Below are 21,682 nucleotides of genomic sequence, written 5' to 3' on the forward strand. Positions count from 1 at the left end.
GTCAGCTCCCGTCGGCAGGCCGGTCGTCCTCCTCCAAAAGTCCATTCTCTAAGCTGCCTGCGGCATCCGATGGTGGAGATGCCAGAGTCACTTGACCACGTGCAGATTCCTCTCCTTCGGCATAGGCGCAGAAGCGAGCAGCGACTTTCCCCCACTACCACCACCACTACACGCTCGTCCCAGATCTGTGATACGCGCATATTGAAAGTGACGGGCAGGGCGAGCCGCCTCACGGACAAGCCTGGAAGTCAGGTACCGCCCAGAGGATCCCAGTGACTCGTCTCCAAATCGGCAAACCAGGGGGAGGGCTGTTTAGCCAGTCGATTTCTCCACGTAGTACCCAAGTTGAGAGCAGAAGACATACGGTAAGGAATAGCCGGGAGAAGACGAAGAGCCTAACTCTACCTACCTACCCCATCGAAAGGTTTACCCGGTGACGTGACATGCCAACAAGGGGAAAGCGTCAAGTTTTTCTGTGGGAAAATTGCGGAGGCTGACGGTCGAGGAGCTCCGTGGTTTTTCACGTCCCAATTCGGCATCTCTGGCCTTCCTTTGCCACGACGTCGCACTCGCTGGCCGTTAGGGCAGGGGAACATGCGGCAGCAGAGGGTCGGCCTGGCGCTGGCCGCGGGTACTCGCCGTAATGTACTGTTTTAAAGATTTCGGAAATGACTTCGGAACGATGGGGGATTGTCGGGAAGGTGAGTGAGCTTCACGTGTTACTCTGAGATGAAGAGCTGGAGGTTGAGGGGTGTAGTGTGTCTGAGAGATGAGAAGATCGAGGTGGTTGAGTGAGTGAGGGGACGGTGTGAGATGCCTTTTACACAGTAAAGCGTATACAGTACGTATCCAGCCTGGCCCTTGTGGGTGACGAACGAACACCAACCGATCAACACGTTCATAACCCCTCTTCTAAAAGTATTACTACCATCATTCTCGCTATCTTTTCAAGCATATTCCCCAGGAATACACGCAGGGAAACAGGCAACAAGAGTAGTACTATTGGTACAGGTGGATGTAGTGCGAAGAGTCAGTGGGAGCGATAAAGGTAAAAGCTGTGGATGTATGGAGTTACCTACCCAGGCCTTCCCTCTTCACGATATCACATTGGGTATTGTTGTGCTTAGCCATACGTCACCTGAAGGCTGGCCCGGAGGATGCTTGTCTGTGTGTATATTGGATCTCTACACATAGTCTACAATACTTCCCCCTACGACAAAGGGACATCTCGACCGTAATTAGCCCGAAAACAACTGGAATATCGCGCAACCCTGCTCGCAGCCGGACTCCTTTGACTGCCCTGCCCATTAGGCCAGGGCCAGATTATCCCCAGTAAAACGCCTGCCTGCCTGACTGCCTGCAAGAACCGCCGCCAGCGCATCATGTACACAAAGAACTAGTCCACAGCGCACAGTTCTCCTCCTGGACCATCCGATGCGTCGTTCATACCCGATTATGTCTCTCTCTCTCTCTCTCTCTCGCTTTCGCCCTGCTTTCTAGATAGCACCGACGTCGTCGCCCATAAAATGACAAATGACAAGCTCCATCTTGTTCTCTTATGCCGTTCGAATGACCGTAAGATGCATATTCTTGGTTTGACGAGGCAGCTTGCCATCCCGCTCGTACAGCAATCCGCAGTTTTGGCAGAGTGACTGATGTTCTGTTAGCCCACACATCTTCTTCATTACCAGATTAGGAACTCACCCGTGGTCCTGCAGGTCCAGGTCTCACCGCCCACACACTTGAGCCCCAGAGGCAGCAGTGGCAGCATCTCCACGATAAGCGCTCCGTGTCCGTCAAGCCGCTTCCTGCACCGTATCCGGAACCCACGTCTGGCGTTCCGCGTCCGCCAGGGGTACCAGATCGGCCTATCGGGCTCAAACTGCGGAAGCGACGCTTCTTCTTGGACCGCTCGCCTCTGCCCATACGCTCCTCTTCCGGAGCCTCCACCACGTTGCCAAATCCAGAGAATGGCACGCCGCCCACCAAGCCAGTAGTCGAGCTGAAGCGAGCAGTCTCGCGGCGGAGTCTACGAATCTGTCGCTCTCTATCGCCTTCTCGCTTCTCCATCTCTTCCTTGCTGAGGATCTCAACCTTGGGCTCCCAGGGATCGGCCAGATTTTCCGGATCGTAACGCCACCCGGCGTCGGCTCCAGCCGTGGCATCGTTGGGGAACTCGCGTACTCCGTTCCAGCCCATCACCAGTCCACCCGCTTCACAGGCCTCTTTCTTGAGGCGCAATACTGCTTCGTAAATGGAGTGTGTGACGGCGGGGACCCATTCGCCTGTCAATCCAAGGTCTTGGCATGTTTGACTGGCAAAGGCCTCTGGCATACCCGGAGGATGCAGCAGAGACCACTCAAACTTGTCAGTGTACAATGCTGACTGGAGGTTGATGCTGAGGGTGACAATGCATCGGTAGGCGTCGTCATGGTCATACTCGTCGGAGTCGACGGGAATAGGGCTTGCATGAGCGGTAACGTCTGGTGCTGATGTCGCGTCCTTGAACCGAGATGGTGTCCCGATGCCGCCGTTCTGCATTGGAGTGTCGGAGCGGCTGATTGCTGCGGCGGGGGTGGGCGTCTCGTCCTGGTTGATCATCGAGCTCGGCTTAGTTGCGTCGTTGATTCCAGAGTTCTGCGCCTGCGCGTGGAACAAGGGGTGCAGGGCAACACCAGCATACTCTTCAAGCTGCGTCCGGATCTGCCTGGCGATATCAAGCATCAGGTTGTGACGGTTCGGCAAGTCGAGGTCTTGAACGTATGTTTGCGCAAATTGCTCGGTCGTGATGACCGTCTCGTGGAGGTTCCAGAGGAAGGTATCGCGAAGCCGGTAGGGCGGCGTCATTTCTTGCGCTCGGTATTGCGGGAGTGTTGTGTCGACAGTATGAGGCGCCGATGGGAAGGCGACCTGGGGCAAAAAGGACGGAATATCGAGTTCGATTCGGATGGGAATCAAAGTCAGAGGGAGGTCTGCTTGCGCCGAGTTTTGCTGGTCATTCCGTACTTGACGTCCCTTGCCAAACCAGTCTCTCCAGATGCCCTGTACCTCGACAGGCTCGTCCGTGTCCTTTCCAGCCTTGTCCAGAAGATCCTGGCTGATCGCCGAATCGTCTACTCTTCTGAGACTGCGCAGACCAGTCGGGCGACGACGGCCATTGTCGTCGTCATCATCGATTTCATCGTAGCCGTCCTCTGCATAGTTGATGATGGTTGTGCCACGCTTTGTCACTCGGGAGTTGGTCGTGGCCGGAGCGCTGGCGACGTTTGGGGTCAGGAGTGAGTTGTTGTAGGCTCGGATTCGTGGCGCATAGGTAGACAGGAAGGCCTGCGGCTTCGGTCGGGCGTCCATGTTGGGAGACTATGAGACCCAATGGGTCATGGCAGGTTGTCGCAAGACGATGGGCGGAGAAGTGGCCGGGGACACTTCGAGGGAGAGACGAGACGGGACTGCGCGGATCGGGGCAGTCGACTGCCACGCGCAAACGTGAATTGACGTTTCGTCTATCCCTAGCGACTGACGTTGAATGCGTGAGGAGCTGTATCGCCGGATGCCTCGTTGCGCGCCGATGGAAATATCCGTCGTGTTGAGGCTGGAAGGGGAGCGCTGCACCGATTGTGAGATGTGGATCGCGTTGGAAATGCATTGGAGAGCAGCAGGGCGCGTCAGAAAAATCAGGTCGGCGTTTCCCGACCCAGGTCCAGCTCCAAAAGGGTTTAGCGCGTTGAGCCACACACCAGTACCAAAAGGCTCACCGAGATCACAGAGTTCACCGAGCTCACCGACGCATCGAGGTAAGGTACACCGAGCTACCAAAGTTCACCGGTCGCTCAAAGACAAGGAATTGCATCATAGGGCAGCTTTTCTCGAAGAGAAGGCCTTTCGGTATGTTTTTATTAGTACTGCAACAAAGCAATTGTGCCTTTTCCAATGGAAGAATGTCTTTGTGCAATCATCACAATGCGAAACAGCTCAGTTGTTGCGTTGCTAAGGCCCAAGGCACGGAGAACAGGGAATGCTAAAGACCACATCATTGCTTCCGATACATATTCCAAAGAAGTTCCCATTGATATCGATACTTTACACGAAAGTTATCTCCAACGAATTCTTAGCAACAAACATATAACATAAGAATCAAACCTCAAGACGTCTCCCGAAACGCAGACTTACAAAAAGCACATCAAGAAGCTGAGGAAAATGAACAGGTTCCAACAATCCAGTGGTGGCCGACAGTTGAAAGTCCGATTTGTGCTACAATTCCTCATTCAATGCCCTGATTCACCGGCAGCACGTCGGTCTTCAAACGATGATGACGAGGACCGGAGAATCAAAGACGGTGCAGCCGAAGAAGAACGCCAGGATCTAGTCCAAATTATCGCAAGCGGTCTCTGCCAAGTAGATATACCTACCGCAGTTGCAACCAAAAATGGTGCTGGAAACCTTGAGGTTTCAAACTCAAATGCTTGGAATATTGTATTGGACGAGCAAGAGCTCAATGTACAAGGGTCTCCGAGATGGCACCTCGTCAGCATCCGTTCTCCGCTCATGCCTATGATCCCGCTGGCATCGGTTTTAATCATATCAATCTGTTCCGTTCTCAAAGACTCGAAGAAACTCACTATCGCCTTCAACGAAATCCCCCGCCTGAGAGTGGAAGTCAAGCCCGAGGGGGGAGACTTCACCCTCCCAGAGGTCTGTAGAGTTCTCACCTTTCTCTGGTACGCCTCACCGCGTCTAAACGACCTGCATGCGGAATACTGTGGACCGGGCTCACTATTTGCTCCGGGTCTCGAGTTTGCACGTAACTTCAGCACCGATTCGCACGCCTTCCTCTCTGATGCTGAATGGCGCGGTGAGCCCACCGAGGCGTTCTTCACTCGTGGTCTACCAACTGCTAACAAGGTCAGCATGCTCGAACCACCCTCCATCCGAGGGTCAGACATTGAGAACGAAGCAGTCCTCCAGATTACGGCAACTAAAAGCTTGAAGGAGATCATGAATGGTACTGAGATCCACGTCCGGGACTGGGAAGGTAGACCAAGCGTTTTCTCCAGCGCCTACGACTTTTCCAGGCTCCTCGACAAAGATCCTTAGAAGAGAATCATAGGATTTTCCCAACACGCCGGCACTTTGGACTCTCATGCAATCGAGAACTGGATCAAGGTATGTCACGGCGCCGTCAATTTTTGCCTGAACGAGTCTAAGGATCGAGTAGACCGTGTTCTTGCACAGTTGAAGCTATCCAACTCTGCGTTTGGATCGTCTGGTTCGTACAAAATCCTTCATTTGCTCGAAGATATTAACCTCCATGCACAAGCAGCATACTACGAACCTCTCGGCCAGAACCCATTCGTTCCGGAACTTGACGCCCACCGCCTTCGCAAACCCACCATCAACCTCGAAGACGACGAAGACTTGTCGCCGTACACCTTTGGCATCGAACTCGAGTTCCTCGTCCCTTTCACCGATACCAAACACGCCGGCAAAGACATCGACGATCAACGCTGGGTCTACAATCATTTCACCCCGTATGTCCTCCCAAGTCCAACCAACCCCCCACCACAGAGCGAGCTCGACAAGCTGGCCGACCTGATAGATAAACACCTTGGTACCAACCCCAAAGACGAGCGCGGACAGGCCCACGATGAATCAGCGAAACAACTAGAGACAATGCTCTGCGACGAGGGGTACTTTAGCGCGGCATGGGACACCGTCTTTGACCTCCGAGACGACTACGAGGGCAAAATATCCATACCGGGGATACAATCCATCGCAGATGCTGCGGGCTGTCATCTTCACTTCTTGGAAGATGTCATCGCAGAGTTCCAGTGCTGGTACATTGAGAGAGACCCTAGCCTTTCTGACTGGGCTTCCGGTGAAAAGGGGTACGCCGGGCACACTGGGATGGAGATGTCCAGTCCCGTATTGCGTGACTCACCCGAAGATTTCGGCAAGATTGTCGACGTCTTGAGGATCCTCCGCGGTGGGCTGAGACCGATGCTGGACGTCAGTTGTGGTCTACACGTCCACGTGGGTAGTGTTCGCAAGTTTTCTCTTCGCAGCTTGAAGCGTATCGCCACGTTGATCATGATTGCTGACCCGATTCTATATACTCTCGTCCACCCTTCTAGGCAGTGGAATCCCATGACGCTGCCTCTCCACCTCGATGCAATTATCGCAAAGGCTGACGGTTTACCCGACTACACCGCAGCGTTTGATTTCGAGGACGCAGATAACAAGTCACAAGACAACCCTCTCCAGGTGGTCATGGCCAAGGTGTTGTTGGATCTGGAAGCCAACGTTCCCATGAACGACTTGCCCCGGAAGCTGCGGGGTCAGCTGGCAAAGCTCTGGGCTACAGATAGTCTCTCTGTTCTTCTAAGTCAGCTCGCCCCGTTTCGTGGGTGCAAGGGCGGCACCGCCTTCGGCACCCTCGGTTGGGACTTTTCGAAGCCGAGCAATGACCCACGTATAAAGGGCACCATCGAGTTCAGAATGCTCGAGGGCACGCTTGACCCGGTACTGATTACGCACTGGACCAAGCTGCTTCTCAAGATTGTAGAAAGAGGGGACGCTGCGACTTCGAAGGAGTACTTCCAGATACTTGCTACCCTCGCCCAGGAGCGGAAAAGTGCGGAAGATAAGCTTGCTGCGTTGCTGGGTGCTCTTGGCCTCGAGAAGCACCTGCCGTTCTGGAGCAAGATCTTGCAGAAGAATCAAGCTATAGACTTCGAGTTGGAGGACAACGAGTATGGGCGGAAGATCATGCCCGAGGATTGGGAGTTGCCCATATACCGACAGAAGGAAGGCAATGGGCAGGTGTTCGAACGTAGTTGGTATGAACGGAACGTTGTCAGACTACCAAAGCTTGACGACGATGTTTGGGACCAGATCAGAGATATTCTTTGAGCAGATTAAGCTTTGAAATAAGATGCGATCTGGCAATAACATAGACTGTTTGTTTACTGATTCACAGACGGACTGAAGTGTCCTCTGGATAGAGACGGATGTGTTCCATAACCACGTGTTCGTCGCGCCTAGCCTTCCCAGACATTTGACTTCTCCTTGGGGATCTCGCTGCCACAAGCAAACAGTATAGAATGCCATACTACACAGGTTGCTCCCATTTATATAATTACTTTGCCGAATGCTGTTTCAAACACTTTTACATGTAAGGAGTCCATGGTTGCTCGACATGGCCGCCCAAATCCTCGAACCACCACACTCAAACTGTCCAGCACTCCCAGAACAGCCACTGTGCTACACCTTCCACCCACCTGCGGAACTCAAATCGTCACTTCCGCAACCGTTCCTTCTTCTTGTTGAAAATGAGGCGGTTTTGCTAGGTAACAAAGGGAGGGCCGTGCGGTTGTGGAATATACTGTGAGGCTGGCCCACACAGCTCGAGGAAGCAGGTGCGTAATTACAGGCAGGATGAAGAGGCCACATCAACAATCCGTGCGAAATAGTTGTGATTCGACTTTGCAATCGCGATATATCATCATTTAACGTCGCCTGGGACACGTGTTACAAGAGCCAAAAAGAGTCGCCGATTGGGTGGTGTTGTGTTTGTAGGGAGGCTCAGTGGATGGGAGCCACCGCGTCGAAGGCAAGGGCCCATCACCACAGCTCATGACAGCTCTCACGAACGAAAATTTGGTATCTACTGATACTACTGTATAACTGATATGTTCCACAGGCATGAGAAACTGCACGTTTGTGCGGGGTGTCTTTGTTACTGACCACGTCTGGGGATCACCTTGAGTGCATACGCAGTGTGACCATGCTCCTGCCCACAAGGCTTGGCTTCACTGAGAATCCACACTTCAGATAAATTCCACCGGATTCGAATCACGTGCTTTCAATTCAATGATATTCAGAAGTTGTTAAGGGGGGAAGGGACGTTCTTGCAGCTCAGGTAGCTGTCAAGCAGCAACCGAAACCAGGGCCGTTCACCACTCTGGCCTTTACCCTCTCTTCTGGCCCAGATGTTGTGCTTCGGGGAAGATTCCGAGATGGCTTGTCATGGTGCTTCATATAGATTGCCGTACTGTCAGGTCAGCTCTACATCATTGGTCTCTCCATGTTGTGTCGCCCATCCAGTCCTCCATTTGTGCCCCAAGGGAGTTGTGCCAGTTTCCCCTGAAAGGCTCTAACTTCTGCGTACAAGTCTTCAGGTATTGCCACCATCATGATAATCTCGGAATTTTTGCCTCCCACCGTTACCTACCACCACCATATCATCTCTGAATGGGAAGGATAGCCCGGTCAAGAGGAGGCCGACGATTCTGCAACCGTTAACTTGATTCCTTTCGAATCGTTCTTGCCGCCAGGACGCCTTGGAATTCTCTTACAGACGAGAAGCTTTCTCAACGGAAGATACAAGACTTTGGACTCCTTCCTCTGCTTCTCTAGCCCTCCCTCCTCCGACCCTTATATAACCCCCCTCTCTCTCCCACCCACAACCTTCTCTTCTTCTTCTTCTTCTCACACACACACTCCCATAACTCTTCTTCGTTGATACCCAACTTCAAAGACTGCGTCTTTTTTTCTTCACCTCAACTTCCAATCCAACACTGTCTCTTTCAGACTTCACATTCACTTCAGTTCACACACACACACACACACACATACATACTTCACTTTCCATCTCCCACATTCCACACACAACAGTCAACATGCTCAGCGTCAAGACTCTCTTCATTGGCGTTGCAGTCGGCCTCACTGCCGTCAGCATCGTCCACGCTGCTCCTGGCCTTCTCAGTGGCGACGAGAACCGCGCCCTTTCCATGCTCAACACTGCTCGTTCCGAGGCAGGTGTCCCTGCCATTCTTTGGGACAACAAGCTCGTGCAGGACGCCGACCTCTGGGCGACTGCGCTCGCCGCTCAGGGCTACATTGGCCGTGCTCCTGCTCATCAGCGTGATGGTGCTGGCGAGGTCATTGCCTACTTCAGCTCTGTGGCCAAGGACAGCGTTCAGGTCACCAACCCTCTCGCCTCGGCTGTCAAGCTTTGGCTCAGCTTCAAGGATATGAACAATTTCCAGACCACCGTCGAGAACTACTACGAGACTTGTAGCACCACTGGTTTGTTCTTACTTCACCTACTCACTTTCCTTGAGTTTGTCTGACCTTTTTCTACAGAGCAGCTTCTCTCCGAGAAGGTGACTCACATCGGTTGCTCTACCCGCCTGGGCAGAAAGGATGGCGCTCCGGACCCTCTCACCTCCTTCACCGTCTGCCGTGTCTTCAAGGACGTTGAGTAAGTTGCCTTGTCCTTTTTCTTCTTGTCCAACTCTCCTGCAGATGCTAACACTGGTTCGCTCCAGGCCCCCCGCTATCTTGGCTCGTCAGGATCTCAGCCCTGGTCCCTTCCAGGGCGACATCACCTTCTTCAACCCTGGTCTTGGCGCCTGTGGCTGGACTGACAACGACAACTCCATGATTGTTGCCATCTCCCACATCAAGATGGGTTCCCAGTCCAACGGAAATCCCCTCTGTGGCAAGACTGTCCGCATTCAGGCCGAGGGCAAGTCCGTCGACGTTAAGGTGACTGACAAGTGCATGGGTTGCGCTGAGAACGACATTGACGTCAGCCCTGCCGTCTTCAAGGCCCTCCTGGGTGACCTTGGCCGCGGCCGCGTCAGCGGTGTGACTTGGAGTCTTGTCTAGGTCTGCCTTTTTCTTCAACAACATTTCTCACTGCCCAACATGGATTGGGATTTCGGGAGGTACATTGACATTGATCAAGAAGACTGCATATTTTGGGGGAGATAAGGATATGGCATGGTTATACCGTGATGGGACGAGCACCTTAGTCCAGATATCTCCACAATGCAGTAAAGAATCATTTGCACTTGTTTGTTCCTGGTGATGATTGTCTGTGTTTCTTTCTCATGTGATCACCTACTCGGTACTTCCCTTGCTGTTGTCTGGCGTTTCGTCACGAGGCTATCATGGCAACTCCCTCGATCCATTGTCTTCCCTTGCTTTGCCTACGAACGTTGAGACTTAGCAAAGGTTCCATGGACAGTAATTCCCTAGCCTGGCTGGATGCCCGAGCCATCACACGAGACATCGGGAGTAGTCATCATTGACCTCTTTGTCGTCATAAATCATGGGCATTTATTTCATCTATATATCTTCCTCGGCCAGGCGTATTTCTAGCTAGATGACCCATCATGACGCGAATAGATACTTCTCCGATCACCAAATACCAAGAGTACCACCCAAAAACGATGCAAGAAAGCAAGCAAGCCGCCCAACATCAAGGATCATAACTACATGTACAACATACTCAGACTAAATACTACACCGCAACAGTATTCCGTTGCCGGATACTCTGCGACCTCAAAAACGAAATCTGCCCTCTCCGAACAGTCATATCCCCGCGCGGAGACCTCATATCGTCTTTATCCTGCGACATACTCGGCGACAGCTCAAGCGTATTACTCCCATACAAATCACTCGCCGACGGCGCGGGCCGCTCATCCCGCCTCGCAGACAAGTACAAGAAATCCCACCAAAACGAATGCTCCAAGTCCCTCGGCTTCCCATCAGCAGTCCAATACCGCTCCTCCGACAGCTCCCGCGACAGATGCCTTCGGAAGTACCGGTCCTGGTTCACCCACCACGCGCGCCACGCGACCAAAATCCCAATGGTCAAAGGGATGACGGTGGCCCAGTAGACCCAGAAGAGGTGGCTAAGCACGGGGATCGGATCTTTGGGGTTCGTGGAGGTGCCGCCTCCGTTGTCGCTGCTGTCTGCGTCTTCACCCGAGGCTTGCCAGTCGAACATGGACATGCCGAAGAGGGTGCCGAGGAATTCGCCGGGGAGGAAGACTGCTGTTATTACGGCGAGGGCTTTCATTGAGGAGGAGTCGCGGGAGGAGGCGACGGCCATGCGGGCGTTGAGGACGTTGTCTTCTTGGGCCATTTTACTGTAGATCTGGGCTGCATGTGAGCTCAGCGGAACACGGAGGGATATGTCGATGGTCACTTACGATATCGATCTGAGCGCGGCATCGGGCCTCTGACATACGACGATCTGTTTCAAGACCCATGCACATCCGTTGTAATCCCTCGAGATACTGCCGAATCTCATGCCAATGATTACCCAGCGGATCAGCCAACGGATCAGGAGCCTTTGGCAGAGACCGCCTCCTCGTACTCGCAGATGATCGTGACGGTGGCCCCGTAGGCGGTTCGTCAGGCTGGGCCTGCTGGTCCTGCTCATCCCTCCGATCGGCGTCCGTCTGCCGTATATGGAAATCATCCAGCCGGATCTTGAGCTCCCCCGTCGACATGCGCTCCGCGAGCTCATCACCAGCCGACAGCATCAACTTGACCACCCTCTCCATCCACCTAACGGTATCAAGAAGCTTAATCGACTCCTTGAGCACGTCATGCGCGCTCTTCATCAAATTCGCCATACTCATCGGCCCCGCAATCTGTGGCGTCTTCTCATTATGCGACGCCGCCGCCGTCGAAGAAGCAAACGTCAGCCTCCGCATGAGCTTCGACCTCTTCTCGCGCTCCATTTCGAACGCTTCGAAGCCGGCGATGGAGCTGACCTGCCACTCGAGGGCCTTGACGTGGTTGATGTTCTCCATGACGGCCTCTTCGGTGCGCATGAATTGCACCTGGAGGAGGACGACGGGGGTGATGAAGGGGTGGGCCCAGTGAGCGCGGCAGGCCTCGAGGCGCTGGTCGTATTCGTCTAGGTTCTCGAGGGAGTGCTGGCGCGGGTGGTAGGATTGGCGGACGAGGACGGAGGAGGTGCGGGAGCGGACGTCGTAGGTTAGGGAGAGGAAGTCGTAGGGGGTTCTTGGGTTTTTGGAGAAGGACAGGATGAGGCCTGCCTGAGTGTCAGTGTGGCGTCCATTGTGAGTGAGATGAGTTGGAGTTGAGGTACTCACTCAGTTTGGAGCGGTCGAGGGACCAGAAGCGGGATTCGTTTGTGACGCGGCGGGAGTATTGGAGGGTGGCGGGGTGTAGGTCCATTGCGTCAAGGTCTTTTGGGGTCATGGTGATGCCGTCTTCTCGACGGTCGAAGGACTTGTTGCGGCGGAAGCAGATACTGTGGTTGTTAGTCCCTGTCTGAGATGAAGGCCCAGAAGGTGAGTGAACTCACACTCGTCGGACCCGTCCATCTAGAACCAACTCTGGATGCCGTGCTGGATCTTGGGTAAATGCACCCTGGTAAGATGTTAGTTTCTTGTAAGATAGCCTCAGTTGGGTTATATCAGGGGGAGACTCGCATTATGGTCAACAGAGTACCCATGACGAAATGCTAAATCAAGCGTCTGATGACCAGGCACTTCCTCCTTATGCTGCAACTGAAAACTGATATCCTCGTCCTCCGCTAGTCCCGTCTTGGCGCCCGAGGGAATGCCATTGTCCTTTTTGAAGACAACGTACTCGTCGTACTCGACCTTGGAGACGGATTTGCCGTCCGAGACGAGGATGTCGTCGCGTAAGGCTAGGGTGTCGAAGCGGAACAGGTCGGACGAGTCGAGGCCTTGGTAGCGGGCCATCAGGGCGTTTTGGGGATGGTGGTGAGCTGGTTGGTGCTTGACATGGCCAGGTTCGGTGTTGGCAGATTGAATTGGTGAGTGAGTTGCCTTGGTGAATTGCCTTGGTGAGTGAGGCTTATTCTGTAGGTGAATGAGGTGAGAGTCGGTGAGAGTGAGTGTGAAAAGGAAAGCGAGTGAGATAATCATCCACCACCCCCCCTGGTCTCTCCCATCAATGAGGAACATGTTTTTTCTCTTTTCCCGCCGGCCAGGTTGCCTTGCCGATCTTGGCGGATGGTCGCAGCGACGCAGGCGGGTGGTTGGTGATTTTGGTGGGCCTCAATCGCGGGGCGTTCGCCGCTGTGCCGCTGAAGCTGAGGCTTGAGGCTTCAGACCTACAGGCTACAGCACCCGGAGCCATCCTTCAACGGCCGCCCCCTCGCTAAGGTCCCTCAAAGTGTCGTGATTGTTGCCCCCCGTGGCCCCCTGGTCCAGTGACATGCATCGCTAAAGTTTGCCTCCCCTCAGCCACCACTCAACCCCCCCCCCAGACGGCCTCATTATGGGTCTTGGCGGGCGTCCTTGGCGGGTCCTCTGTCCGGGGTCTCGCTGTAGTGGCTGCCGGGCAACATTAGGTTGGTATGAAGCCTGGATCTGAAGCCTAGGATCTTCCACCGTTGGTACCCCAAACAGCTGCGTCATCACCTCTTCAACTTTCAGATTAAGCTTCTCCATCTTAGTTTCAAGTCATTGAGTACACCAATAAATACATCAAGTTTCGCTAAGCCACGCATCACAGTTTCTTTTCGCTAATCTAGAACGGTTAGCTTCTCCCGGAACCATGGGGGACACCTGTTCCGGCAGCGCGGCACGGCCCAACCACCGAATAGCTTCAACCCCCGGTCCGCTCCTCCACACATCGGCCCTGTCACCGCCGATTCTCCTCACCACCGGCGCCGATATCCGTCCTCTTCTCCACTGACCCCTCCACCGGCCCCTGTGCTTCTTCGGGTGAGGCCGGTTGTGGTTTCGGTGCGTCTTTGCGCAGCTTGGAGCCGCCGCTCCAGCCGATCCAGCTCTTCTCCTGTGGACCCTTGAGCATGGTGATGATCAACGACAACCCGATGAAGCCGACTAAAGAACGTTAGTAACCCCCAGCAACAACGAAACTGAGGAGGAGGAGATACACACTTGAGGTGCCTGCGCTGTACTTCCACCCGCCTTGCGCATACAGCCTGTTGCCCACCGCCGTACCCGTCAACTGCCCGCAGAACACGCACACCATATACGCTGTGTTCACCCGGTTCCTGGCCTTGGGATTGATGGTATAGATGGCAGTCCGGTTCGCAGTCTGCGCAGTCTGAATACCCATATCTATGCAAATCGCCTGGATCACAGGCCCAGCAACGGTGAAGGTGCCCGTGAAAGCACCAATGATGCACCCGATCAAGATGACAGTCTGCCCAAGCACAGAAGACAGCCACGGCACATATCGATCCATGATCAACCGCCCATACACCGGCCCACCACAAATCGCCGCAATTCCAATCAGCGAAAACAACCCGATCGTAATAGAGGGATACTCGTACGGCGGCGAAGCCAACAAGAACGTCAACGTCGTCCAGAAAGACGTAAAGATACAACTAATAAAGAACCCAATCAGACAAGCCTGCACCAGTATCGGCTCCGTAAACAACATCGTTATGATAGTCCACAGCGCGCGGAAGTAGTTCAGCCCATCCGGGTTCGTCGATGGGTAATCCGGTACGAAGAAGAAGAGGAGGACCAGCAGGAGGTTCTGTGCGCCAAAGGAGAACCAGTAGATGTTGCGCCAGGAGGTGTAGTTTGCCACGATGCCCGAGAGAAGACGCGCGATGAGCATGCCGAGCATTAGGCCTGATGTTGTTATGGAGAGGGAGCTGGCTTTTCGTTCGGGGGGTGCCATGTCTGCTACCAACGGGAGCATGAGTTGTGGTGTTACTGTTGTGGCGCCGACGATGAAGGAGAGGCCTAGGAAGGCTTGGAAGGAGTTTGTTAGGCAGAGACCGAGCCACTGGAGATGTTAGGATGAGGTGATTCGCGAAAGGTCATGTTGGATTTACTCACCAGCATCGCTGTGACCCAGATGAGGCCCAAGATGAACGGCCGTCGTCGGAGCATGTCGCCCAGAGGGCAGATGAAGAGTAACCCCGCTGCATACCCGGCTTGCATCAGCGTCGCTACCGATGATGCTCTCTCGAAGCTGACATCGAATGTCTCTGCGATCCGGTTGAGCACCGGCTGGTTGTAGTAGAGATTGGCGACGGTGAATGTTGCAGCCTGGGTCGATTAGCATCTCATTCGATCATGAGTGTAATTGAAGGTAATTTACAACTGCGAACAAGAAGTTGAGACCGAGCGTGAATTGGGGAGGATTCTTGGGGTCATATCGCATTTTCCGCGGCGTCCACGTAAGAAACCCCACCGTCGCGCCAATAACCCCTTTGCGCCCATCTTTCTTGCCGCCATCTCGATGCGATTCGCAGTCCGAATTCGAAGGTGACGGTGAGGGCGACCTCGTCTCATTACCACCGCCCGCGGATAACCGCTTCTCGTCGTCTCCAAAACCGTCATCCCGGGCAGAGTTCGGGGCTGAATTCCGTATTACCTCCTGCGGCATGGAAGCTTCTTTTCCTTCCGCAGCCACCACCGCCTCGCCGGGCCCTGCCGTTGCGCCTGCGCCTGTGGGCGTTGAGCCCATGTCCTTGTTGCTGGTGTCCGTGTCACCTCTGCTGCGTTCAGCAGAGTTTCGCTTCTCCAACATCGAGTCCCCTCTGTATTTACTCTCCAAGTGCGATCCGATTAACTCTCTTTTCTGTTCAAGTTGTAGCAGGCATGCGAAAGAGTACCTCAACAAAGTCAAGAGTTTCCAGAGATTGTTCGTCCGCTTGTGAGCGAAGCGCTCTTAGCGTGCGGGAGTCCGTTGGGGCTAGTTGATTAGAAATGGTGAAGTCATTGCGGTGAGTAGGCAATCTTGAGAGGCGCTGTTTCTAAAGTCTCGATCAACCACCTGGACCCTATTCTCTGAGCGCAAAAGTTAAATCAAGTTGTAAACTCCATGTTCTTCAACGACGTAGCATTGATGAAAGATGAGGCTTCCGACAAGTCACTGAATGGCAATTCGGAACCTCGTCTATGACGCGACTCATGGTCGCTTTTAGCATTTACCGAGACTCGATTCCGGGGGATTGTCGCGGAGATAAGCGCTCCATTCGATGGCGCGAGATCGGGGCGGTGTCCTATCATCGTCGACTACGCCAACTGAGACTCAAGTAAGCTTGTTCGGCCGGCACCGACTCGGCGTGGGGGGGGGGGGGGGAGGGTTATTGGTGCGGTGGAGCGGCTTCAGTACCGGGATCTGTTCCGATTTCCGGCTTTTGAGACATGAGCCGGGCTGTTGCAACTGTACTGTGAATTTTTTGGTGGTTGTCCGAGGTAGGAGAGAGGGTGCGCGATAGACTTTGGAGGAAAAGTGTGAGGTATGGTGCGCTGCACTGGCTTTGCAGAGGTGGAAAGTTTACAGTCTCTCGAGAAACTTGTATGGAATCGCACCCAAATGGATGGATTGTCAGGGAAAATGAACAGAAAGCGCGAAAGGAGAAGTAAAGATGCCAAATATGCAAAACATATAGCACAACCTGGTTTCGATCCAGGGACCTCTGGGTTATGAGCCCAGCGCTCTACCCCTGAGCTATTGTGCTTGCTGATGAAACTTTTCCACAACTATTAATCTATATTGCTAAGCACATGAACCGTGCAAATTTCACCTCCAGAGCTAGTTCGCTTTCACATTTGTCAAATGCGTCCGGTTCACAGGTGCATCAATATCCGGCGAATATTATTTGCAATGAAGTTCTTTAGACAAACTCTGTCTTGGCTTTGAAATTAGCGGTACTCACCATACATCGGCTTCCACATAGTGATTTAGCGGCATAGTGCCCCTGAGAGTAGCTGTTGGTAATAATTCGTTCCTGTCTATCCCTTCACAGTTTGCAACGAAGCATCACACCATAGGCAGAGGACTCATTGTGGAAGGGAACGAATAGGCTGATATGTACAGCGAGACACGGATAGAGACCAAGGTATCGCGAACGGGAAGACTTGTCGAGTTGATCTGTCTCTTAGATGTTGAATGGCATAGCGACTCGTAACACGCGGTTGGGAAAGTATTTGGTGGCCTAAACGCTGTCTTTTCTGGCGTCAGGTAGTCTGATGCACTAAGTTACCTGTCTTTGAAACTTCACCTCCCCTCTCTTCTTTTCTCCCAGACAAGATGCCGATTTCCTGAATCCTACCTAGTCGCAGACAACCCGCGCCTTCACCAGCATAAGGTCAGAGCCATAGCTGTCGCCATCGGCAGTGCCAACCTTCATTAGAGCCGGTGAGATGTTGAGAAGAACGGTGCTCCCATTGCCGCGAGGCTCCTTCTCCCAAGCTTCGGCTTTCATGGACTTGTCCTCGAAACGAATGCGGGCTCCAACTGCTATTCGCTTGCGGCACCAATCCGTGTAGAAATAAGCTTCGGACGCCATGAATATCGCGCGGAGCTCCAGTGCATTATCGAATATCTTGTGGATGTTCTTATAAAGCTTTTCAACTTTGGCTTGGTAACCAGAGCAATCCGTGGGGATGAATTTGGCGAAGGCCATGATCTCCATATGTTCGACTCTAAGCAACTCCGCTTCGTCGATGCCGATCAGCTGGCCAATCATATCTCCGATCTCGGCTTTGCAGTTGAAAACCCTCGTTGGCTCCATTTGTCTGCGGTAGAATATGGCTGCCATATAGAGATATTAGTCACGATGGTCACCAAGAAGATATTAGGATAGGGTATGTTCTTACATATCAGCTTCTCAATGCAGGTAGTGAAACACATTCCGATCGTGCCAGCCCAAGCCTTCCCGTACGTTCCGTCTACGCCAGTGTCGAAGAAGCGTCCAATGACAGCCTCCCATATGTAATGTTCCACAACAAAGGCTCTCATGTCTTCGTCTTGATGCTGTTCGATGGAATCGTTGATGCCATTGGAGCTGAGGAAACAGGAATCGCTGATGCTGCCGTCCTTCAAATCTCTCTCTTGGGGGCAGCCGGTGAGAACGTGGTTGGCAAGGTAGTCGATGTTGTACTGCATCTTCGCCCATATGGCCGTGGTCGACTCGTCAGAAACCTTGCTGGAGTTTGCAAGAGGTTGACTCTTTAATCTCGTGTCCTCACATGCTGCGAATTGAACCTCGAGTTTCGTGGTCCGCTCCAGAAGCTTTTCACACTCATGATTGAGGTTGTTCATGGCATCTCGATGATTCGACTCTCGCTGAGCCAGCTCTGCCTCCGTATCAGCGGCCTTCTCAAGCGCCAACGCTAGCTTCCTCTCCATGTCAGCTGCATCATCATCTGTCTTGTCCAGGAAGTCCTCAAGTTCTTGCTTCTCTTGTTCGCATTTCCTAAGGCGATTTGAAAGGTCCTCAATGCGCTGTGCTTGTAGTGCGACCTTCGCCTTGAGAATGATGACGACGGTGCGTTTCTGGTGATGTGACACCGAGCCACTGTAGCGCACATTCTTTTTCTCCCAGTGAATAGCCTCTAGATTTCTGCTAAGAAAGCTTTTCCAAAGTCTTCGGTGGAGTCTCTGTCGAGGGGAGAGGGGTGTTTGACGTTCCCGATGAGCAATTGGCATCTTCTCGCGGGGAGAGTCCATGTTGGTTGGTTGCGAAGTCTCTGCCTCGCATGGCTTCTCTTTTGGAGATCTCACAGGAGAGTCAGCGTCAGTGTCATCGATGACTATGAGGCTTTCCTGTAATAAAGTGAGATTTCGAGAAAAGGATTTCCTAAAGTCTGAGTGTTTGGAGCAGCTTACCAGCGTATGCTCAGCCATAATGTAGCTGAGAAACTTGATTTGCCTCTAACCGATGTGAGGAACCTTTGCGCAAGTAAGCGAGCTTGCTTGAAAAGTAGGAGCGTGTATGTATAAGAAAGGCACTGAGTCAATGAGAGAACAATGTATGGGTAGAGGTAGAAGTAAGGATGGGTAGTAAGGTGAAGTAGGGGAAATTTTGCACCTTCCCCTTTCAACTGGCTCAGTGAGGTAGGCGCGCTTTCCGAGTCAGCCTGTGTTTTCTCAGACCTTTGGAAGAAACCTTGAGCTCGCCAACATACGATTTTCTAATTTTCTTTCATAAGGGCATATCTTATCGCGGAAGGTTCTTTCCTTTTTAATTGCCCTGTGTCCCAAGTGAGGCGAGGTAGGAACAGTGCACTCATCCCTCTTGGCTGTACCGATGGGGGATATATCTACTTCCCCTTTTCAGCTCAACCTCTCACTGCTCTCTCTCTCTCTCTCTCTCTCTCTCTCTCTCTCTCTCTCATCACACACTCCTCAAACTTCTCTTGCTCTAACTCATCATTATTGCTAAAGTCCTCAAGATTTGTAGTACGTGTTCCTCTAAATTACCTTTCACCTTGCCTGGAATTTCCATTCTATTTCCTTTTCACTTTTCACCATTCTCATATCTTCACAGGAGCTCACCAGTGTTCCTCCCGATTTCATCATACTTTTTCTCACACTGACAAAAAGGATCCAGGATACGGAGTCACAGAAGCTTACGGCCGGAAAGCAAAGCTCACCATGGTGAAAACCTGGATCTCTGAAGAAGATGAGAAGGCCATCATCATCGGCATAGACTTCGGCACGACGTGAGAATATGATACTACTCTCCTTCCTTCTGAATCTTCCAGGACTATCTGCTAATTACTCCAAAGCTTCTCTGGCGTAAGTTGGGCATACTCCGGTCAGCCCGACGACATCGAGGTCATCAGCCGCTGGGAGTCTAAAACCAACCTCAATTCCGACAAAGAGAAAGTGCCATCGTGCATTCTTTTCCGAGGAAAACGCGGCAACCCCTTTTGGGGATATGCCATTCCCAGCGATGGAAAGCAGGAGCCACTGAAGTGGTTCAAGCTCTTGCTCGTTGATGAGCGTGACCTCCCCGAGAACGTCCGGGATTCTAGCCAGATTGCTACTGCTAGAAGATTGGCTAGGAGAGCGAACAAGGACCCGGTTGAGATCATCGCTGGATACTTGCAACATCTTTGGAACCACACTATTGAGTGCATTATCAGCACAGTTGGCGACGCCATGGTCAAGATGTGTCAATTTCAAGTCGTTATTACTCTTCCGGCAATCTGGCCGGATTACGCCAAGGCTAGAATGCGCAGAGCTGCCGAAGATGCTGGCTTGCTGAAGTCCCGTCCAGCTGGAGAGACGAGCTTGTCCTTTATCTCGGAGCCCGAAGCGGCGGCTCTTGCTACGATGAAGGACTTGTCGAAGATGCCCACCGCCGAGGTCTGTGAATTGTCTGATTTTGAGTCATCTGTGACTGACTTGCTACTTCTCAGGTTGGAAATCACATCGTTGTGTGTGACGCTGGTGGCGGTACCGTCGACCTCATAACCTATGAGATCCTGAGCTTGGATCCCTTCATCGTTCGAGAGGCAGTTCAAGGCGACGGCGACCTCTGTGGCGGCGTCTTCCTTGATGAAGCATTTGTCAACATGCTTCAGGAGAAGGTCACTCCCCAAGCTTGGAACAACATTCCCAAAGAAGATGTCAGGAAGCTATTGAATGACGAATGGGAGAACTGCATCAAGCCTTCTTTCAAGAACCAGGACGACGACTGGCACATCAATCTTCCCCCCGAGTGTCGCGCTCCTGGAACCCAACAGAGAGGCATGAAGCGCAAGCGCAACCTCATCCTTGATCGGGAGGACCTCCTCAAGGTCTTTGACCCTATCGTCAACCAGACAATCTCACTGGTAAAGAAGCAGATCGATGCTGTCATGACCAAGACAGAGACGAAGCCCAAGGTGAGAAGCACTGTCTTTGATGGATTACAAGCGTCTAACACCAGGTGCGAAAGCAAATTATTCTCGTCGGTGGATTCGGCAGATGCCCGTATCTACGAAGCCGCCTCAAGCAAGAAGCTGGAAATGGCATTGAGATTCTTCAGGGCCATAGTGCCAAGCCGTAAGTTCTTTTCTTCGATTTTCCAGGACGATGCTAATATGAGACAGTTGGACTGCGATTTGTCGAGGTGCAACTATCCATGGACTGACGCGTCGAAACCTCGCACCTGGCCTCGCAGTCGAGATCAAGTCTAGGGTCTCTCGTATGAGCTACGGGACATGTTGCTTAATGGATTACGATCCTAAGAAACACAGAGTAAGCGAAAGATGCTGGTGCGACGATGAACTCTCTTGGAAGGTTAAAACTTGCATGGATTGGTTTCTTGAGCGGGTATGTTGACAAAGTTCTGTTTCTATTACGAAGTTTTTCTCTATGGAATTGAATAGGAGCTGACACGTCTACTAGGGAACCGATGTTTCTTCCGCCGATCCGGTTACAAAGTCGTACTACTGTCTTTGGGAGTCAGTTCCCAGTCAGGTCGACGACACGATCTATGCCAGCGAGGCGTGGCCCCCTCCGAAGAGATTGGACCACCGCGTCAGCGAGCTGTGCACCATCACTTGGAAGAAGAAAATCAACTTCGCATCCCTTCCTCGCTTCACCAACACCATGGGAAAGGTCTTCGCCAATATCAATTACGATGTGGAGATGACCTGCTCCGGAAAGAGCGTGGACTTTACTGTCGTCCATGATGGCAAGCAGGTGGGAGCTAAGAATGTCGAGGTGGTCTTCAACTCGGAGGATGACGAGTAAGTGGATGGCTTGCGAGCTCTGGAGATAAGAGGATGGATGTTTGCAGATTAAAAAGGCTTGAGGAAGGGAATGATTGGCTTCTATTGCACAGGGAGGGAGGGATGGCAAGTGGCACACAGACTATAAGCCTCTAGAACCGCTGAGAAAAGCCAAGGTCATTCCTCAAAGGGCAATAGAAAGTCAAAGTTGATAACAGAACTTCACCTGCATCATGACCTATACGTCCCTATCTTAGCGCTCCATCCATGCTGTTCGTGAAATGGCTGCTGACAAGCTTATCTCAGCCTCAACGAGCGCAATTCTCTCATTGGGCCACGACATCAAGAAGCCTCACATACGTTCCTTCGGGAAGTCGAGACCTCTACGGAAGCGTCTGATACGTCAAATCACGTTCCGTATCTTCGAAGTCAACGAC

General features: G+C 52.6%; 7 protein-coding genes and 1 non-coding gene across 8 annotated transcripts; 3 read left to right on the top strand and 5 right to left on the bottom strand.

The window, feature by feature from the left end:
* Window positions 1-1,158: 1,158 nt before the first annotated feature.
* On the bottom strand, window positions 1,159-3,644 carry BDP55DRAFT_663052 (snf5/smarcb1/ini1). The gene is made up of 2 exons (XM_060574847.1): window positions 1,705-3,644; window positions 1,159-1,652 (listed from the first exon to the last, which is right to left on the bottom strand). Exons 1-2 carry the CDS (start codon window positions 3,349-3,351, stop codon window positions 1,557-1,559), a joined length of 1,743 nt encoding a protein of 580 aa, XP_060430059.1. The 5' UTR covers window positions 3,352-3,644; the 3' UTR covers window positions 1,159-1,556.
* Window positions 3,645-4,545: 901 nt separating this feature from the next.
* On the top strand, window positions 4,546-6,909 carry BDP55DRAFT_768232 (uncharacterized protein; the record flags this gene model as incomplete). Its single annotated transcript, XM_060581020.1, has 3 exons — window positions 4,546-5,032; window positions 5,108-5,163; window positions 5,233-6,909. The coding sequence occupies 3 exons, from the start codon at window positions 4,546-4,548 to the stop codon at window positions 6,907-6,909; spliced, it is 2,220 nt and encodes a 739-aa protein (XP_060430060.1).
* Window positions 6,910-8,678: 1,769 nt separating this feature from the next.
* On the top strand, window positions 8,679-9,672 carry BDP55DRAFT_631752 (SCP-like extracellular protein; the record flags this gene model as incomplete). The annotated part of the gene is made up of 3 exons (XM_060572321.1): window positions 8,679-9,087; window positions 9,145-9,262; window positions 9,330-9,672. 3 exons carry the CDS (start codon window positions 8,679-8,681, stop codon window positions 9,670-9,672), a joined length of 870 nt encoding a protein of 289 aa, XP_060430061.1.
* Window positions 9,673-10,309: 637 nt separating this feature from the next.
* BDP55DRAFT_693721 (uncharacterized protein) lies at window positions 10,310-12,536 on the bottom strand (the record flags this gene model as incomplete). Its single annotated transcript, XM_060577263.1, has 5 exons — window positions 10,310-10,948; window positions 11,004-11,857; window positions 11,919-12,079; window positions 12,134-12,198; window positions 12,273-12,536. 5 exons carry the CDS (start codon window positions 12,534-12,536, stop codon window positions 10,310-10,312), a joined length of 1,983 nt encoding a protein of 660 aa, XP_060430062.1.
* A 698-nt stretch (window positions 12,537-13,234) lies between these two features.
* Window positions 13,235-15,818, bottom strand: BDP55DRAFT_663060 (major facilitator superfamily transporter). Its single transcript, XM_060574848.1, has 4 exons — window positions 14,887-15,818; window positions 14,622-14,834; window positions 13,707-14,568; window positions 13,235-13,649 (listed from the first exon to the last, which is right to left on the bottom strand). The coding sequence occupies exons 1-4, from the start codon at window positions 15,316-15,318 to the stop codon at window positions 13,444-13,446; spliced, it is 1,713 nt and encodes a 570-aa protein (XP_060430063.1). The 5' UTR covers window positions 15,319-15,818; the 3' UTR covers window positions 13,235-13,443.
* Window positions 15,819-16,183: 365 nt separating this feature from the next.
* On the bottom strand, window positions 16,184-16,255 carry BDP55DRAFT_t162. The gene has a single exon. It is a non-coding gene; the product is annotated as a tRNA-Met (tRNA).
* A 594-nt stretch (window positions 16,256-16,849) lies between these two features.
* BDP55DRAFT_728398 (uncharacterized protein) lies at window positions 16,850-18,426 on the bottom strand (the record flags this gene model as incomplete). The annotated part of the gene is made up of 3 exons (XM_060579431.1): window positions 16,850-17,331; window positions 17,397-18,345; window positions 18,409-18,426. 3 exons carry the CDS (start codon window positions 18,424-18,426, stop codon window positions 16,850-16,852), a joined length of 1,449 nt encoding a protein of 482 aa, XP_060430064.1.
* Window positions 18,427-19,176: 750 nt separating this feature from the next.
* BDP55DRAFT_631755 (uncharacterized protein) lies at window positions 19,177-21,267 on the top strand (the record flags this gene model as incomplete). The annotated part of the gene is made up of 6 exons (XM_060572322.1): window positions 19,177-19,244; window positions 19,311-19,893; window positions 19,947-20,414; window positions 20,459-20,574; window positions 20,622-20,844; window positions 20,920-21,267. 6 exons carry the CDS (start codon window positions 19,177-19,179, stop codon window positions 21,265-21,267), a joined length of 1,806 nt encoding a protein of 601 aa, XP_060430065.1.
* Between the last annotated feature and the right edge of the window lie 415 nt (window positions 21,268-21,682).

The sequence above is a fragment of the Colletotrichum godetiae genome, assembly GCF_030913485.1.
Source record: "Colletotrichum godetiae strain CBS 193.32 chromosome Unknown BDP55scaffold_19, whole genome shotgun sequence".
Taxonomy (NCBI): domain Eukaryota; kingdom Fungi; phylum Ascomycota; class Sordariomycetes; order Glomerellales; family Glomerellaceae; genus Colletotrichum; species Colletotrichum godetiae.

Coding starts and splice junctions, on each gene's coding strand:
- BDP55DRAFT_663052 (XM_060574847.1), bottom strand. CDS start 3,351: ATGGACGCCCGACCGAAGCCGCAGGCCTTCCTGTCTACCTATGCGCCA. Junction 1,653..1,704: donor CTGGACCTGCAGGACCACGG/GTGAGTTCCTAA, acceptor ACAGAACATCAG/TCACTCTGCCAAAACTGCGG.
- BDP55DRAFT_663060 (XM_060574848.1), bottom strand. CDS start 15,318: ATGTTGGAGAAGCGAAACTCTGCTGAACGCAGCAGAGGTGACACGGAC. Junction 14,835..14,886: donor TCAACTTCTTGTTCGCAGTT/GTAAATTACCTT, acceptor TAATCGACCCAG/GCTGCAACATTCACCGTCGC. Junction 14,569..14,621: donor TCTGGGTCACAGCGATGCTG/GTGAGTAAATCC, acceptor TAACATCTCCAG/TGGCTCGGTCTCTGCCTAAC.